This window comes from Strigops habroptila, chromosome 3 (assembly GCF_004027225.2).
Source record: "Strigops habroptila isolate Jane chromosome 3, bStrHab1.2.pri, whole genome shotgun sequence".
Taxonomy (NCBI): domain Eukaryota; kingdom Metazoa; phylum Chordata; class Aves; order Psittaciformes; family Psittacidae; genus Strigops; species Strigops habroptila.
Window position 1 is genome coordinate 52,436,422 of NC_044279.2, and position 19,192 is coordinate 52,455,613.

General features: G+C 38.1%; 1 protein-coding gene across 1 annotated transcript in view; it reads right to left on the reverse strand.

The window, feature by feature from the left end:
- Window positions 1-19,192, reverse strand: part of ANO2 (anoctamin 2) — a 168,742-nt gene that overhangs the window by 31,451 nt on the left and 118,099 nt on the right. Inside the window, exons 16-18 of the mRNA XM_030480569.1 lie at window positions 12,179-12,247; window positions 5,478-5,679; window positions 1,060-1,171 (exon numbers count right to left, since the gene is read on the reverse strand). Of these exons, the coding sequence (XP_030336429.1) occupies window positions 1,060-1,171; window positions 5,478-5,679; window positions 12,179-12,247 (383 nt within the window). The remainder of the gene's footprint in view (window positions 1-1,059; window positions 1,172-5,477; window positions 5,680-12,178; window positions 12,248-19,192) is intronic.

Below are 19,192 nucleotides of genomic sequence, written 5' to 3' on the forward strand. Positions count from 1 at the left end.
TTGATTGAGATCACAAAGAAAACTGTGAATACATATCCTACCTCACATTCTATTGCATCTGAGTAATGCCTTGAATGGAATTATTTACACATTTATTCACAGTCAAGGCTCTCCCAACTACACAGGGAGAAACAGTGAGGTTGATTTTATTATAATCATACAACACAAAAATATGGTTAAAAAAGAAAGAAATTAGCAATATTTTTCATTAATGTTTTAGAACATTTACAACTGCTAGTAAAATGTGTCAATTCTTTAATCAATGATGCTGAGTAGGATTATTGAAGAGTATAGATTAACAAACTTTACAGCCCCCAAAAAGAACAGAAAAATGGCATGAAACAGAATCCAGAGGATACTTCAAACATTTTGGTCACAGTTTTAGCAAACAATAATTTTAAACTTCCCATTCAAAAGCATGTGTTATACTGTGGATAAGTGGGTCCCAAAAGACAATGATCCTGAACCCATAGGAAGTCACACTTATTTAGCAGGACAGCTGAATTAGGTTTTTGGTCAATCAGTTCCTTTGCCAAAACATGCAACTTCCAGTTGACTATAACTATTTCTTAATTTAACTTGATATAGGCAAATAGTGCAAAATGTTCAGAAAGTAATAATGTAGTTCTACAATTCAAAATTAATCAGGAAAATTTTTCTTTGCTAAATGATGCTTCAAGAAAGATTTGCTAAAATGTGGAAAGTGAAGACCTGTATGCACTACCATTCACTCATAAGTGCAACACTTTTTTTAACTAAAAAGTATTATTTTCTGAGGTGTGGATTATTCCTATTTTAGAAAGAAAACTAAAACTGTTGCATTTCAGAACAATGCTCTACTTAGAACAGAGACAGAACAGTACTCATCACGCCCCACCATTAAAAAGCAAGCTTTAGACAACCCTGTTTATGATATTTTTTCATAGCTGGTGAAGGTGACCAGTCCCAGACTGGTAGCCTTTTGTGCCTATTTTTAAACACAGATCCACTAATATAGACATATATATACATAAATATCTATATACGTAAATATCTGTACCTAAAAAACATTTAACCTACCTTCCTTTAAAAAAGGCAACATAAAAAATTGGTGCATAAGAATTCACAAACTTCAATAGGAATGCCTTCAAAATCAGTCTCTCCTCAAAGTTCTTCTCTGTTTTGGGTACCTCTGGGAGAAGGAAGTGGGAACAAAGCAGAGAAATCAATTAGTAAATATGTAAACATCCCTGATATCCCCAAATACAAACCCAAACTGCAAACTTTGAGCTAATACTATTTTTGCTTTTCTACTTTTAATTTGTACCAATGCACACTAGCTCTGTCACTGATTTCTGATTTCCAGTCTTCCCACATTTCCAGATGGAAATTGAAGATTCATTAATAGAAACATTAAAGAACTTGATTATCTGATAAGCCTCTGACAGCTTATCCCAAGATGCTCTTGGCTGTCCATCGAATAACCCGATGGCAAAAAAGCCAACAAATCCTGACACCTGGCCTGGACCTGACGATATCTCACTATTCCAGTCTCTTTCATTGCCTTACTGAGATACTTGGGCAGACCACATCACCTTTCTCTGCTTCAGGCCGCATCTGTGAAATCTTAGCACAGACTTCTGTCATTTACTCTGACATCTATTATATTATTAAATATATAATAGCATTAAGTGTATTTTAATATAATGTAAATATTATTAATAATAATTATAGGCAAAAAATTATTACATATTTATATGGTTCTCCTCCTAGCTATCTGGAGTTTGAAGGAAAAAATAATTGAATTTTGATATTCAATTGTACAAAACTTAAGCAATACAAACAGCTTTAACTGTATATAAGCATATATCTACTAACATATATATCAGTTACACAACTGAAATAACAAAGCATTAATATTCTTAATTCATGAATGATGAAAGCAACGTACAAAGACACCCTAAAAGCCTTCTTAATTTTGTGTGCACAAGCCATTTTCCTATAATGAGATTGTTAATGCACTTAACACTAAACACAAGACTACATTTCTGAATAAAGCATCATGTGAATTGTTAATTGCCATGCAAAATTAAATGCACATTTTTGCTAATGCTTCTCTATTCACGCTATATTCTACATTTCTAGACTTTTTTAGATAACCTGTAAAAAAGTGTCTTAAATATTTTGAGTATTCATTACTCTGTTCCCAGATTTATTTCCAATTTCCACAGAAATTTTCTAGCACAGAACACACAGGTGTAAGACAGGAGCTTTTCAAACTGACGGTAGGATACTCTTAAAGATTCTATATAGGTTAAACTCTTGTATTGCCATGTTTATCCTGAGCCATTAACTAATGTGAGAGCAAATAATTTTATTGTGGTATGTTATTGACTGAATTTCTGTAGCACAATCGAAGTGTGAAGTGAAAACATAGCTCCAGAGCTGTGGCTTTAAGGACTTCATTAAAAATACTGCTGTACTTGTACAGTTTTGTTTTGGGGCACAGTTTGGGTATTTTAGTTACTTTGTAGTTTTGTTGGATTTTTGTTTTGTTTTGTTTTGTTTTGTTTTGTTTTGTTTTGTTTTGTTTTGTTTGAAAGAAGCATGGTGTTAATTTGGGCACTAAAGAATAGCAAAACTCTAATGAGTCCCCACTGATGAACTTTATTTATGATACTTTCAACCATATTTTCATAAAATATCAACATACAATCTGATGAGCTGTAAGCCATCATTCAGCTATATGTATCAAAAATCTGAATTAAACGTTCAAAGGATTTGAACAATTTGTAGTTGATCCCAAATGCTGGACAACAGCTCAGGGCAACAGGAATATTGAACAACAGTGGTGCAGCTTTTAATTTGAGGGAGAAAAATCCTAGCCTTTGCCTTATGGAGAGCTCCCACTAAGATGAGCTCAGACTCTGGATGAAAATTTGCACACCATATATGGTTCCAGAGACTCACTCAGCACTTCAATCCCTCCCCATACTCAGATATACTATACCATACTGAGGCATGCACAGAATTTGTCCTCTAGCTAGTGGAGTCTGCTACACAAGAAATGCATCCAGCCAGAATAGGTGCATTAAGAAGAGAGAAAACTTTCCCCCAAAAACTGATACACTCATAATATGTCGTCGTTTGTGCAGCATGTTACATCAAAATTGGGCAGCTGAAGCTTTCCAGGTAGCGAATGAGCTGAAATATCTGTGGCATGGGCCTTAGCTCACTGAAAGATTTGCTGCCTTTCTAAGACACAAACACAAGCAGTTTTGATTTTGTTCCCATTTGACTGGTTTTTCCTTGACCTGAGTGGAGTTATTGGTGAGCAAATAAGCTGTAGGTTAAGTCTGACACCACCTGATTACTGAAGATGACCTATTCAACCTGTCAATACCAGGGTATAATATGAACTTTTGCTAGTCTGATCTGCGATAAGGGGGCATCAGTGCTCCACTTTGCTGGGTCCATAAGAGGTGTGTGGAGCCCTAGTAACTGCTGTGTGAGCTCTCTGTATTGATTACAACAAAACCGCTGCCATTTTACCCCCAAGCACTGATTCAGTGGGTATTGAGGCAGATCCATTACTTTGGTCCTATGATGAATGGAATTGCTATCAGTGGTACTACTCTTGTGCATACAGTTGCAAATTTTCACTTGAACAGAGATTCAAGTCTACTTTATGTTGGAATAAAAACCTATGCTGACAAGAGCTGTAAGTAAGAAATGTTTGTTTCTTTTACAGTTTAGAAGGATGTATGTTTCAAAGGGAGAGATTTTCCTCCTATGCTTCCCTCAGAGAGGCAATGGCAGTGCTTTGCACTTCCCAAATTTTGCCTAGAAACTGCCAGAAAGGAGAAGCCTCACCTTCATCTCTTCCTACTCTTTATACACAGCCCTGCCATGCCTTAACAATTGTGCCCTTTCTTACCTGGGCAGGTGCAGTGGACAGAAATGATCAGGTCACACAGAGTTAGCATCTTGTCAGTTATATGAGAGCTGAAAATCTGGGTAGAGTTTTGGCCTGGACATTAAGCCCGAGCTTCCTTATGACACTAGAACAGAGTTAATTTGTGTAACCCTGCCATATTCTGCTCAAAGCCTGATGTAAACAAAAAAACAAATAAATTAACCCCATATAGTGGCATTTTGTGAAAATTAATTGCTTTGTCTCCATTTCTTTCAAATAATTTATGAATTTAATCTAATCTAACAGGCTATCCTTACTGGTAAAACCACAGGACTGTATTTTAAAAATTCAGGATTAGACCTCTATTTTGACAGCTACAAAACTTTAGTTTATGATGTTCTTCAAAAAATAGGACTAAAAGAGATGTTTTCGTTTGTGACTTTGAAAGTGTCCTGAGAAAGAGAGAATAAGAAACACAAGCCTAAGAGTTCCTAAGATTTCAATCTGAAGTCTGCTACTTCCAGCCAGCTTCACATCACTGTAGGTTTTACAAGTAGGGAATCTGAATTTAAAATGACTGAGTCAGGATCTAGGTGTCAAAAAGTTTCTAACTTGAATGCCTAAGTTTAGATACCCAAAATTGACAGGTAGAGCACTTGCTACAGTTAAGGGCATCTGAGGTTGCAAATTGGTTTTCAGTGTTTTGAATAATTGACATTATGTTCCTAGATTTTGAAGGATCTAGAATTAGAGATGTATAAAAATGTGGGAAAGAATATCTAATGACAGCTACAAGAATCTCATGTTAGAGACCTATCAGTAAACAGCTTTGGCTTAATGTATATGACAAAACAAAACCCCAGCCTAAACTCCTATTAGTAAATACCTTTAGCCTAATGTGTATAACAAAACAAAACTCTAGCCTAAAAGCCTTTTACTAGTAGTCAAAGGAATGAATCTCCTTTAAAAGACTTAAATACATTGCCAGGTTTGTAACAATATGACATTAAAAGAAAAAAAAAATCCAACCTCTAACTGAAATAGATATTACTATAAAAATGTCCAGCACAGGCATGCTCCTATAATGGCAAAAAAAGTCCTTTGAATGGTAAGGACCTGGTAAAAATCACATCAGCAAAACAACATAGTAAACATTTGCCACTGTAGCTTTGCCAGAGCGACCAGCATTTTGAAATAACCCAATGCCCTTCAGTAAACCCAGCTCCTAGAGGTAAAGATATACAACAAAATACATACCAGGTCAAAAATTCTCAACCAGCTCTAGATAAGTGGATCTTGGCTCAGAGCCAGTGTAATGCAGAAATACCAGCTGAGATGCTGGAAATAGCACAGCTGTGTTAACATGGCATTTTGGCCAGGCTAGTTAGTCCTATTAGTGGCACACTGCATGTTGCGGCTTAGACCCCTAGTTCACAGACGCATGTCTGAGCATCTTACTCCATAGGCCTGAATATTTTCACTGTCACTCTTCAGTGGGAATTATTCCTATTAGAACCTCCTTGCATATTCTCATGTCAATGCATGTAATATACTAATGAGGAACATGGTGAGATAGTTTTACCAATTTCTGTCAGCCATTTGGCAACAGCTCCATAAATTTCATCAAGTATCAGTATCACAACGAGGTTAATGATGACAGCAGTTGCGGTCACAGTCACTCGAACGTTTGACCTGGTTGTCTCATTTGTGCTGAATGACAAAGCTGCTGCTGTAGTAATTCGGTATACGATCACACCAAACACTGCTGAAAATGTCAGCATAATCTGCAAACAAATGTACAGATAGATTAGTTCAAGTTTGATACTAGCATTTAAACAGAAGCTTTGACTGATATGTTGGGTTTGTTCCAGGAATTGTCATTGTGTGGTTATTTCTTAGAGCAACACAATAATACAAGGATAATCCAATTAAAATGTGAGAATTCAAAGCTTTCTAACAGGGATATAATGATGAAAAGCGGTTCTGAACTCTGAACTGGTACAGTTCCTGAAGATGTGCATGTCCTCTCAGATTGAATTTCCACACATTATTCGTGCAGTACTAGCGAAATTCAGGTATTTCAGGTTCAAATGCAGATATTAAGTACTTTTATCTGGCAATAGGTGTCTTGGACTGTAGGGCCTACATGTGTGTGCAGTCAAGTAAGTGGACTGTACTGGCTGATAACAGCTTCACCTCTGCATAGCAGAAGCGGCACCTTACCCTCCAGTTGTGTTTGCTTTGTTATTATTCTAAGACTGACCTAAACAGGGCTACTAGGGCTTCACTTTACATTTCTGTCCCAGAAATCAGCTGGTATCCTGGCAGCCTTCATGGGTTGGCTTTGACCCATGGTATGAGGAAAGTCAGTCCTGCTACTTAAGGTCAAGTTCCCACAAGAAGAATTTGAATTTCACAGGGCTGTGGTATTCTGGTTTCAACAAAACCCCATCACCCCACAATGAAAAAATAATCAATAAAATAACAATAAAAATTAACAAATTTTCATAGGCATAGCAGGAAAGGAGGAGAGGGTACATTTTTCTCTTTCATTTTTGCCTTTGGCAAGAATTCCAGTGTACCTTCATTATTTTAGGTAAAACATCTTGAGATCTTCAGATGAAAGAGACTATCTAAATGTGAAAGATTAGGCTATTGCAATTATTTCAATGAGCCTAGGGGCCCAGATACACAACACACACTTAAGGAAGCTTAATAGTTCATTTTAACGACCCAGCAATAGCTTGTTGAAGTCCTTTATACAAAGGAAGCTTGTCTCATGGAAAATTCTTATTGCAGAAGAACCAGAACAAGAATCAGAGCTATACTAAAGGTTGAAGATGAAGCCTAGACACATTTTGTTTCAATGGAGAACTAGTAAACATACTAAAAAATAATGATTTAGAGAAACTCCTGGACATATCATATGAAATTCGCAAATACATTTTGTGAGAAAATAGTAACAAAATGTTAGATCTAATAAAACATCTAATTTTAATTTTTTAAAGAACTGCTTCATTAATTTTAAATTAAATGTAGATCAATGATAAGTTTTTCCTTCATGCTAATATTTTTAATTCAAATATTGGTCTAAAGAAAAAAGTCTAAACATAAAACACTTGAAAACATTTCAAAGGACATAAAATATTATTTCCTTTCCTTTTATAGTTTTTATTGTGTCGAGAAAACCGTTCTAATTTTTGTGCCTATTTTTCTCTTTTTTTCTTTTGACTTAGCTACGAAACATGCAGACAAAAATCTGATTCATTTAGAGCTATCTGCTCAGCTCTTACGATGACAGAAGTGGTACAGGAACACAAAGATCAGGACTTTTTCCTAACTTGCCCTTTGCAGAAGCAATCACTACATTAGCGAGTAATATCCCCATTAAAGAGAGAAAACAAAACAGCACTGCCTGAGAGTAATCTAATTCACCTTCCACCTCTACAGTCACCTTAAGCTTTTTTCTTTTTCTTAGTTTGGGTCAAAGTTTGTTTCCTCTTATTCACCTTCCAAATACTCTTCTTCTGTTTCCTTTCTCTGTGGTGGACAAGGAAAACCAGCAAAGTAAACTTGTATCATCATTCCGGGGATGATGAGCTCTCTGGGCTCCCATAGACACCTATCTCCACACATCACTTAGAAATTGTGTCTTAACAGTACAGGAAGAAGAGTCATCAAGGACAGTCATCACTAAATAGAGAAAGAGGAAATTTTAGGTCATAGAAGTTGAATAGCAAACTCTTAAACCTGATCAAAGGATATCAGGGAACTATAGCGATGAGAAAGATTAGTGGAGGATGAGATACTATAGGAGGCTCCACTATCACAGCCTTTTTAGTTCATGCAGCGCCGTAGCAAGGTATACAAAGTTACCCCAAAATATGTTTTATTTGTTTAAAGAACAAAGATACTTGTTTTGCAAAAGTACCAGGGCTTCAGAAACTCCTCAGTCACCGAAACATTTTTAAATATCTGCTTAGACACAAAAGGAAAAATATTCTTTCAGGACTCTTCACTATCTGTGCATCCAACAAAAGAGAAAATTGAGAAGGGCTTGTAGGACTGCACAGTAACTGAGAGTATACTTCATACTCCCCAGATAGTCACTGAGAGGGAATGGTTCCTGTATCTTCACAGCATTTCTCTCATTCCTAAAAATACCTTTTGCCCAAATTCCAGATTAGACAGCCACCTTTTGTTCAGGTGCCTACTTTAGATTTTGTTGTCATTGCCAACATTTCACCTGGCCAGTTCTATCCACTACTACAGCAGACAGTTTCTTCACTAAACATGCAGATGACGTCAAGCTGAGTGGTGCAGTTGACATGCCGGAGGGATGGGAAGCTATCCAGAGGGACTTGGGCAGGCTCGAGACATGGGCCCATGTGAACCTCATGAGGTTCAACACGGCCAAGTACAGGGTCCTGCATCTGGGTCAGGGCAACCCCCAGTATCAATACAGGCTGGAGGACAAAGGGATTGAGGAGAAGGACTTGGGGGTACTGGCGGATGAAAGATTGGACATGAGCAGGCAGTATGAGCTTGTGGCCCAGAAGGGCAATCATATCCTGGGCTGCATCAAAAGAAGCATGACCAGTAGGTCAAGGGAAGTGATTCTATCCCTCTACTCTGCTCCGGTGAGAACCCTCTGCAGTCCTGCATCCAGCTCTGGAGTCCTCAGTACAGGAAAGACATGGACCAGTTGGAGAGGGTCCAGAGAAGGGCCACAAAAATGGTCAGAGGACTGGAGCACCTCTCCTGTGAGGAAAGGCTGAGAGAGTTGGGATTGCTCAGCCTGGAGAAGAGAAGACTCCAAGGAGACCTTATTGTGGCCTTTCAGTTCTTAAGAGGGGACTATAAGAAAGATGGGAAAAGACTTTATCAGGGCCTGTTGCGACAGGAAGAGGGGTGATGGTTTTAAATGCGAAGGAAGATTCAGACTGGATGTGAGAAAAAAATTCTTTACAATGAGGATGGTAAAACACTGGCACAAGTTGCCCAGAGAGGTGGTGGATGCACCATCCCTAGAGACATTTAAGGCCAGGCTAGATGTGTTTCTGGGCGACCTGATCTAGATGAAGATGTCCCTGCTCATTGCAGGGGGGTTGGACTAGATGACATTTGAAGGTCCCTTCCAATCCAAACTATTCTATGATTCTATGATCTAAACTAGTCTGTCAAGGACTGAATTGCTTCGAAACAGATGTGAAAATTGGCTGCAGAAAAGGTCACCTACTAAGCCTGGTATGAACGAAAACAAACAGGAAAGCATACTAGATCTGAGAAGGAAGCTGTAAATCCCTATGGGCTAGACTGCTACCTTCATCCAAGTAGGGTAACAATTTAATGTCCAAATAGTTCTTTGTTGAATTATTCCCAGTAGGGCTATTCTAAAGTCAAGTATTATGCCATGTGAATAAGAATAGGGTAACAAGGTCCAAAAGAAGGAAATGGCTAAACTCTTGTACCATGACACTAATTTGTTTTCTTCTTCCTCTGAGCCAAATGCAATGAACACAAGGAAGGGCTCCAGTGATGGCATTGCTCCATGTCATCCTGCTCTCTTCCAACAGCTACCAATGTTTTCACCCCATACTCAGAAACCTTTGCTACAACATGAACTTTCTAAATGCGGAGTTTCTAAATTGTGATGTATGTTATTATAGTCACAGACAAAGCAAACATGTATATGCCCAGCTAAGCTTAGACCTCCTGCTTCCACTGGTTTTACTGGGAAAAATAAGACTTGTGACTTTCGGTTCTAAAATGCTTGCAAAAGACATTGCTTAAATCTAAGTTGGATCTTCTGCCCCCTCTGCAGTCAAGTGCGGCTTTGTGTACAACAAAAGAACTGTGACCAGATTTTAAAGCAGCCGTAAATATGTAAAATGATCTTTGGAATTATTTGGTGGTGTAAACGACCAAGACCAACTGGGCAAGAGAACCAAATCCAACATTTTATTCAACCGGCACTTTTAAAGAAACGAACAGCATGCCTAGCTTAATAAAGACAAAAGAAAAGCCAGAAAGAGAAAAAAAAAAATCAATAAAAAAACCCAACAAACCAAACAACAAATAAAACACCAGAACACAGTTCTTGAAAGAGGATTGATGAAAGTGAAGTACACAAAAGAAGTACACAAATGAAAAATAAAGAGAAAAGGTTTTACAATAAGAAAACTGTTAGCAGCTCCAAGAATCATCAGGGCAACTATGGCATGTAAAGCTGGAGGAAGGAGGGACAGAACACAACAGAATCATTCTATAGCAATGTAGACATCCTAACGGAAAATGCCTACAGGTTTGTGTTACCAGATCCTTTGGGCCTGGGAAAGGTAGTATTAATAATTCGACAATCACTTCTGCAGCACTAGAAATTGCAGTGCATGTATGTGCATATTTGTGTCAGTCTTCTATGTCTGTGTGCTGTATATGTGCACATGCGCACTTAAATTCAAGATTTCATTACTTATTATGTATGTAGCGCATACAGCGAAAATATTCGCCTGTGTGAATAACAGAGGTAGTTTTCTCAGTGCAATTTTATTGCACAGACTGACAGTAAACTTAAGTCTGGTATTTCCAATCCCTGTTTAACTAATCTAGCAGAAAAAAAAAGAAAACCACATACAGTAAAGAGCAGATTGCAATCTCCATGTTGGAAAGGGGTGTTGGCTTTCTCTCATCAAGAGCTGACTTGAATTTCATGCATGGTTTGTAAGGTGTCTCTGTAGGTGCTTACAACTTAGTAAAGCTCAAAATATTCTAAAAAAATCATCATGGCCAAATGGTGAAAGCCAGAATAGTACCACTAGGCACTAACAGAAGTTGAAGGATTGAAGCTCTACATTTTATCTTTATAAATCTCTCTGAGGCGTTACAGTAAGCAGGAAGTGTAATGCATAAGCCATGACTCCGGAAAGTACTTTAAGCTCATGCTTAAGGGAGATTTAAACATGTGGTTAAAGTCAAGAGCACATGCAAGCGCCTTGTCTGCAAAAGGATGGCTTGTAAAAGCTAAATCAGGGCTATATGCTTAGTCAGTATACTCTGCTTTAAGCAAAGTCTCAACTGATGCTGTTGAGAGGTTGTAAATGCAAATGCTTGCTATGACCTCAGGATTGTAAACTCACTCAAAATGTTATAAGTGCATACATATATATATGAATGACACACCTAATAAGTACAGAAAATATACTTACTATACAATACTTATCTCCATATACACATGCATTTATAAAACTGCAGACATTAATTTGACTTCAATGTGAATATAAAATGGTTTTGATTGTCACTAAAGGAAATTAAATCTTCACAGGACACCTGCTGTAGTATATGCAAATTTGAGCAAATTAGAAATCATTTAAGTATTTTAAAATAATTTAAATAATTTAATAAAATTAAAAAATTAAAATTAAAAAATTAAAAAATTAATAAAAAAATGTAAATACTTAGTCCCTAAGTAAATTTCCCATGTTAGATGCTCCTGTGGTGTAAACTGGCATATTTTATTGACATTTTATACAGGCTGTAGGTGTCAGTACATGCTTTCATTCAGTAATTTCTGCAACCAGAGGGATAATGGGATCTTTAACAATGTAACTTAAGGTTTGTTAGCCAGGCTTTCCTATTGCTGTTTACAAAGTCTAGCATCTTGATGATGTGTTTATGATCTGTTGGAAACTTTGCTAGGAGAGTGGTGTCCACACTTTACAGCTGACTGACCTGCACACCTTATTTTTGTTCTCAAGTGAGGATTGTATACCATGGTCTTCCTTGACTACAGTATAGTTCATCCCTGAGTGTTGGACAAATACTTATCAGCAACAGATTTGTTTCACCTATATGTCGCCTGTTCAGTAAACTCAACACTCCTGAATGTCATTCTGACAGAGCATACTGGGCGCACATTCTGACAGAGCATACTGGGTGCACAAGCAAATAAACAGTGGGCTTCCCTTCACCAGATAATAGAGGATGGAGCAAAAACCCTGTGGGAGAGGCAGCCTCTAGTAACAAGCTGCTGCCATTACAGCAAGTCATCCAGCCAACAGCCCTCTCATAAGCAGGTTTTGGAAAAAGAGAATAAAGTTGGAGGTAGGCATTGAGCTCTATGAATCTCCCTAGTAGGACACATATTTCTCACTAACTGGAGGTTATAACCCTAGCTTTCTTCAGATCTTTAGCATCTGTGAGAACACTAATTTGTGATTCCACTCTAGATGCTCATTGCAAAGTTTCTCACACCTAATAAACGTGCAGAAATGTAGATTATGTTACCATAAATAAAATCAATCCAAAGTTTGCTGCATATCCAGGCATACGGTCATTCCATGTCAGCTTCTCCTTCTCATCCTGTGACAAAACACAAAGATAAAATAAGACATTACAGAACTATACAACAACAAATATTAGAGTTAGGAAGATGTGTTATTGAAAAAACTTCTCAATTGTTCTAATCCTCTTATAATTTTGAAGATAATGATAAGATTTAGAACACTGATATTTTAAAGCAGATTTTACTTTGAGAGAAAAGAGGGTAAGAGGGTAAATGGGACTTATAGAGAATGTCTGCAAAAATCAGAAAATAGACGTAACTACGATTTTAGCTTTTGAAAAAATGTATTCAGCTCTTACTAAATTTCATAATATCAGGAGATAGCCCTGAGATTCACCTTTATTTACATTTAGGCAAAGCAAGATTCAACCATTTATTTTGAATTGTTTCTTGGAAAACATGAGAAAAATAGAGCTTGAGACAGAAATCATCAAAAGAATGCTTATTACCATTGAACCCAGATTTTTTGCCTAATGGTTACCTTAGCTAAGTGTAGCCCTAAGATAGTTTTTTCAAACATACCCCAAACCTTCTCCTCTTAGTTGCTCTACAGAGAAATTACAAAGGCAAGCCCCCTCTGTGATCTCTGCTGCCAAATTTGTTTTCTTCATGTGCAAACAGCATCTCTCTCTTCATTGCATAATTTAAAGCAACTGCAATCAGTGAATTCTAGTATACGTTTACTCTCACCAAACAAACTCAACTCCATTTTTAGCAATGTGTACATCTAAAGAAGATATTTGAAGATGGATTTATATAAGAAATACCATTCCCTACTCTCAAAATAGGTTTCTTAAAATAATAATAAGGTCATTATTTTGTGTAAGTTAAACTAAAACTATATAATCAAATTAACTAAGGACACAGAGCCAGCTGCTGTTTCCATTTCTGTGAAGCACCATTGCTATCCCATGGACTAGTACTTCACTTACATTGGACTTAACCCAGAGTTATTCCAAATTTAAATGAATTTAAATCAGATTAGAATTCAGGTCAAAGGTTTTAAACAAATCATTTTTAAGGCACAATCATCCTCAGATAAAAATCTGGGAGTATTATGCCTTTGTAGCAGGCTTTCCCAAAGTATCACTAGGAATCCAGTATATACTCCACATGCAGAAATACAGCCATGAATTTTCTCACAGAGTTTACCGGGATGTGGAATTAGACCTAAGATATGATCCTGTCTACACATCCATGGCCATTGTGGTGGTGCCTCAAACACTGTGGGAAGTAATATTACTCAGCATTCCCTCTTCTCAGCTCAGCTGTTCGAACAGACAAGTTAAGCAAGTCTCCTTTGGGAGAATGCTGGCAGGACTGGGTCATAGCAAACCCGAGCAGAAGCACAAATAATTTGGCCCAATGTATGCAGTACATAAATATTCCATACAGTACATAAATGGAGTCCATCATTTAGCTGGAAGGCTACTTTAAATAGCATTTCTGTGAAAGCACAGATGCATTTCATTTCATTTTGGCTTTTACCACTCAGCAATTATACAGGACATAAAGAAGGTCTAAGTGATTATACTCCAAGGCGGCCTGAAGGACACCATGTCTAAAAATTCCACTGAGGGAAAAACACTAAAGAAGCAAAACAGCAGAATGAGTTAACACTAGCCAAAGCAGTTAAAGGAAAACATAAATTTTTTTATAACCACACTGAGGTGGAAAGAAAATTGTGATTTATACAAAAGGGCCAGGAAGAGGTAAAAATACCTAAGAAAATTATTTCAAATATCTTTAGCAGTAAGAATTTTGGAAAACAAAACATCATAATATCAAGATCAAACTTTCACATATCATGAACCATGCTCGTCAAATCCTGAGTGGCAAACTGACTAAGATTTTTCATGTTTTGGGGTCTTTTGTTCAATATTTCTGATGATGTAAGACATTTACTGTATTTTGAAACATCAGCCAGGATTCTGACACGACCCACTGGCTTTCCAAGTTAAAAGAAACCAAATCATCACTTGCCGGAAGACTCCTGATAACACCTTAGCAATTTTAAAATTCCCTGAGAAATCAGGGAATACCTTAAGAAACAGTTGTCCATTATGACAAAGAAATAGCAATTTTGCCCTGTTTGCCGTACTCCCTTCTCCCCCCCGCCCCTTTTTTTTTTTTCTTTTTTATTTTTATAAAATAGAGCTGAATAGTTGCAGGAAAGAAGAAGAAAAAACAGGAAAATTGAGCAATGATTGACATGTACTTTAGAGATGAATATCAGAGGCTAAGGTGTGCTTAAGCCTACAATTTCAGGCATTAAGAGACATTAGGATTAATCCATTTAAGGGTCTCAGCTTCAGGAGAGTTTAAGGACTGCATTTATTAGAGTGTTTGCCCTCTTTAATTTCATCATGTGTATTAAAAACACACAGGCATCTGTTATCACCAGTCATTTTGGACCCTAGGTTTAGCACCTGAATACTTGTTTTACATAAATCATTACTTTTCAAAAGCACTTTGTGTCTGATGAGTTAAATTAAATAAGTTCCTGGAATAAAGATTTAGAAGCATATCCGATTCTTAAAATTTCAGTTTATTACTGGGAACAACTAAATGAAATATGAGCTGTCTCAAAAACAAATTACCTTGCTAAACAGGACAAAAATAATATTTTCTCTTGTGGTGTGTTGACCTTAGCTGGCTGTCAGATGCCCACCCAGCCTCTTTCTCATTCTCTGTCTTCAACAAGATCAGGGGATAAATGAAGATAAAAAAGATTTTGGATTGAAGTAAAGACAGGAAGATAACTTATCAATTGTTATCATGGGCAAACGAGAATGACTTGGGAAAAATTAATTTAATTTACCACTATTTAAAGCAGATTCGGATGGTGAGAAATTGAAACAAAACCAAAAACTCCTTCCACTTCACCCTCCTCCCAGCTTCTTCTCACCACCAAGTTCAGCCCTTCATTCCTGACTCCTCTACTTCCTTCCCCAGGTGGTGCAGGAGGATGGGGAATGGTGGGTTATGGGGTCAGTCCATAACAGCTCCTCCCTGCTCCTCCTTCTTCCTTACGCTGTTTCTCTGCTCCTGGTTGGGTCCTTCCGCAGGCTGCAGTCCTTCTGGATAAGCCTGCTGCACTGCAGGGTCTCAAGGGACTGCAATTTCTTCAGGAAATACCCATCTGCTCTGGCATGGGGTCCTCCACAGGCTGCAGGGTGGGTAGATGCTCCATCGTGGCTCTCCATGGGCTAAAGGGAAATACCTGTTCCACCATGGTCTCTCCAGGAGCTGCAGCAGAATCCCTGTTCAGGCACCTGGAGTTCTCCTGCCCACCTCCTACTCTCACTTTAGTGCTTCCAGGGCTGTTTCTCACACTTTCCCCTCTCTCTTCTCACTGTCAGGCAGCATTTTATCCTTTCTTACACAGGCAGTCACAGAGGTGCCACCACGTGCCTCAGGGCTCAGCTGTGTCCTGTAATGGGTCCATGGGAGTGGCCCCAGCCTTTCCTCACAGAAGCCACCCCTGCAGCCACCACTGCCAGTGCCTGGGCACCAGCACCCAAGTACATCTATGGTGATGATGCAATGGCATAAGGAAAATCACGTTTGCTTTTGAACACTGAACAAGGTAGCGCAGGTTGAGCTCAGTGGAGTGATAGACACTCTGGCAGTGCTTTCCCAGTCTCTTCTTGCAATGAATGACACAAAGGGGGAAATTAGGAAGAGGAGAAAGGAGAGTGTGTACACGGGAAAGGACAAGTGGATAGAAGAGGGAAGAGGAGATCAATATGCTATCTAGTCAGCTTTCTCTTTTATGTATGTGCTTCCTTTAACCTTAACTGACTTTGCCATGAGTTTGCCATTCACTGTAGCCCTTAGCCAAAGGGAGATCTGAACATCATGCCTGAGTTGCTAGGTCATTGTGAGAAGAAAAAAAAAGCTGGATGAAAATATTACTGAGTTACTTAGACAGCATACATGGCACAAACAAAATCTTGACATTTAAATCAATATAGTAGGCAGCTGAAAGGTATTTTCTGTTACAGCTTTTGCTAAGAAAAACAAATCTGTAAATTCATTTGGTATTTTCTGTAGTACCTGATTCTACACTCTGGCAATAGTGCCATCTAGCCGCTAAAAGACTGTACTGTGAGGTATCAAGAACACCTTGTCTTCAATCAAAATACCAGATTTGCACACTGCAGCAAGTGTGGTTTATTTTAATTAGTGTAATTCACGTATAGATTTCTCATAAGAGATAGCACATGCTCCATTCAAATCAATAACACACGTTACAGAAGATTACCTCGATTTTAGACAGGGGTAGGAAAGCTTTACTCAAGGTTGGTGTAAACTCAGCCAAGCAAGCAAGGAATCTTCTGGAGCAGTCCAAGAGGTGTATGCATTTGTAGATATAACAAGATGAAACTGATCATCTGAAGAACCATTTCAATAACAGGCATGTTACACTGTGGAATATTCCCTAAGGGAAACTGTATTGCAGGAAAATATTTATATGCAGACAGAAAATCTCACAATAGAGATTATATTTTTATGACGAACTAGACAGAATAACAGATTATTTCAAAATTTTTCTTTCAGTTTCTTTAAATACAGTGATGCAATTGTATTGGAGGAAAAAAATAGTTGATGTGGGTGTAGTGATGCTGTCCTGTTTTAATGTTTAATGTGGTGTTGAATGTGTTCCTTGCAGGAAAACAATTCTTTCCTATTAGAAAATTAAAAATAAAATATATTTTTAAAGCAAAATTAAACACCATCTAATTTATGCTAGGTGGTTTATTTCCTTATGAGTTACCTAACATGGCAAAGATCCAACACGTGCAGCTCTGCATCCTTAGATGGGCCTGTGATCTGTGGAAACCTGGAAATATACTGCACTTGGACAGCACCAGGCAGTTTTGTGAAAACAGTTCTATGGTTCTCTGTGAATCAAACCACAGCCAGTTTGCTTGGATCACAAGTATTTCAGTTATTTATTTATACTTTCCCACAAGAGAACACCTCCTCAAAACAGGTGTTTCTAACCATCAGCCTTGCCAGCTCAACCTGCACTTGGGGAGTAAAGCAACATACTTTCTCTCTTCTGCATCCAGCTTTGTAACTCCAGTTTTGAAATTCAGGCTCTTCAAGTGTGGTTGCACTCGAGCAACCCCAATGACTTCACTGGTTCTGCACAGAGCTGCAATAATTGACTGGAACTTCGTTAAAGATGCTCAGGGAAGAACAGAATCCAGGACCCCTCTCTCTTGCCTTCCTAAGGTCTTGAACAGCTAGCAAGAGCAAAAAGCTGCAGGTGTCCCTGCCCATGGCAGGGGGGTTGGAACTGGATGATCTTAAGGTCCTTTCCAACCCTAACCATTCTATGATTCTATGATTCTATGAATTATGTTTCTGATTACAAAATCCAGAAGTTCACATCTAAATATTCCCAGAAGCCTCAGACAAATAAATATCATGTTTATAATGGCAGTTTTCTTAGTAGAAAAGAAAAGCTTTAATTTGTGTAAAAATTGTGCTGTCCAAATGAGCATCTAGAAATTAGGATCGTGGTATCAAATACAGCTCTATTGTATTTGTATAACACCCAAAATATTGCATGTGTATTGCAGGCTTAAGACAATGAATGAAATAAGCTTCTTCTGAAATAAAGGGCCCCTATAACTTCACTTTAGGCATGAAAGAAGATAAAAGCAAGGAGAAAAGGATATTTTGGAGCTATTTGGAGGTTGAAAGAAGTTAAGAGCCAGAAAAAGCCTTCTGCACAGACAGTTTTGGAAGACAGTTGATTCGAGGGTGGCAACATAAAAGGAGTCACAATCAAGGTACATCAGCATTTCTGGGGCCCTGCAGTGACCCACAGTGGTAATTACAGCTAAGAAACTCCAGATAAGTTTACGGGACTGTTCCAGCTTGTATTAGGGACCATTAGCCCTCAAATTTCTGAGAGGAAAGACAAAACTGCTGCCACGCTGGGTATCTGCCAATGCCTGTGTCTATCCCAGTCTGAATCTGTCCCTAGGAGTTCTACCTTAACACTTCCACAGAAGCTGAAGGAGCTTTTAGTTAAAGACCCATCAAAAGAGAGATCAACATTTTCTACTCTTCTCACTTAGTAAGCAATAAGTGCATCTTAACAGTATAGATGGCTCTGTTTTGTAAGCAATGTTCTGTTTCTGACTTGCACATGGAAAATAAACTGCCAAAACTCATTTGGGGCAGTTGAAAGACTGCAAAACCTGAAACTAAAAACTTTCTACTATCTTTGAAACATGCAAAATAGCACAGAATAGCTTTCAGTGGAGCTTAATGGACACACTCTAAATCATTTGTAGAAGCAATGAAGAATAGAGAGCTACGAGAAGTGTGTGCAGGCTCATTACTAGGATCACGGAAATTAAGGCTAAGCAACATTAACTATCCAGTCTTGGTCTTCTCTGCAGACACAGAACTTCCTTGAGATTATTTTTGCTACAAGGATAATAAATGTGTTTTAACTAACCTTTTTTTTTTTTTCTTCTTAGAGAAACCTCTAATGACAGCTTGAGCATTTATGTGATGAACAGTCAGTCACAAGCCTTATTAGGTCATCCCAATTGCTAATTATCCGAGCTGCTGAAAATGTATGGCTTATTTCCAAGCTGAATTTGCCTATCTGCATCTTACAGCCTTGGCATTCAGCTGCAACTTTGTCAGTTAAGAGCATCTACTGGCAGATTTCGGGTTTTTGCTATAGGTTCTTACAAACTGTGATCAGATCACTTCTTGGCTTTTCTGCTAGCCTAGACCACTCACTCAGAATGGGAGCAATCAGTCAAGCCCACAGCTGTGTTTCTTCCCCTTCAAAATGATTGGAAACAAACCTCCCACAGGCTACAGCCTTGACATGGGCCACTCTCTTGGCCTTTCACAGAAGTCTTATGAAAGCACGTGTGAGTAGTCAAGCCCCTTTGCCTCAAGATACACACATCCCT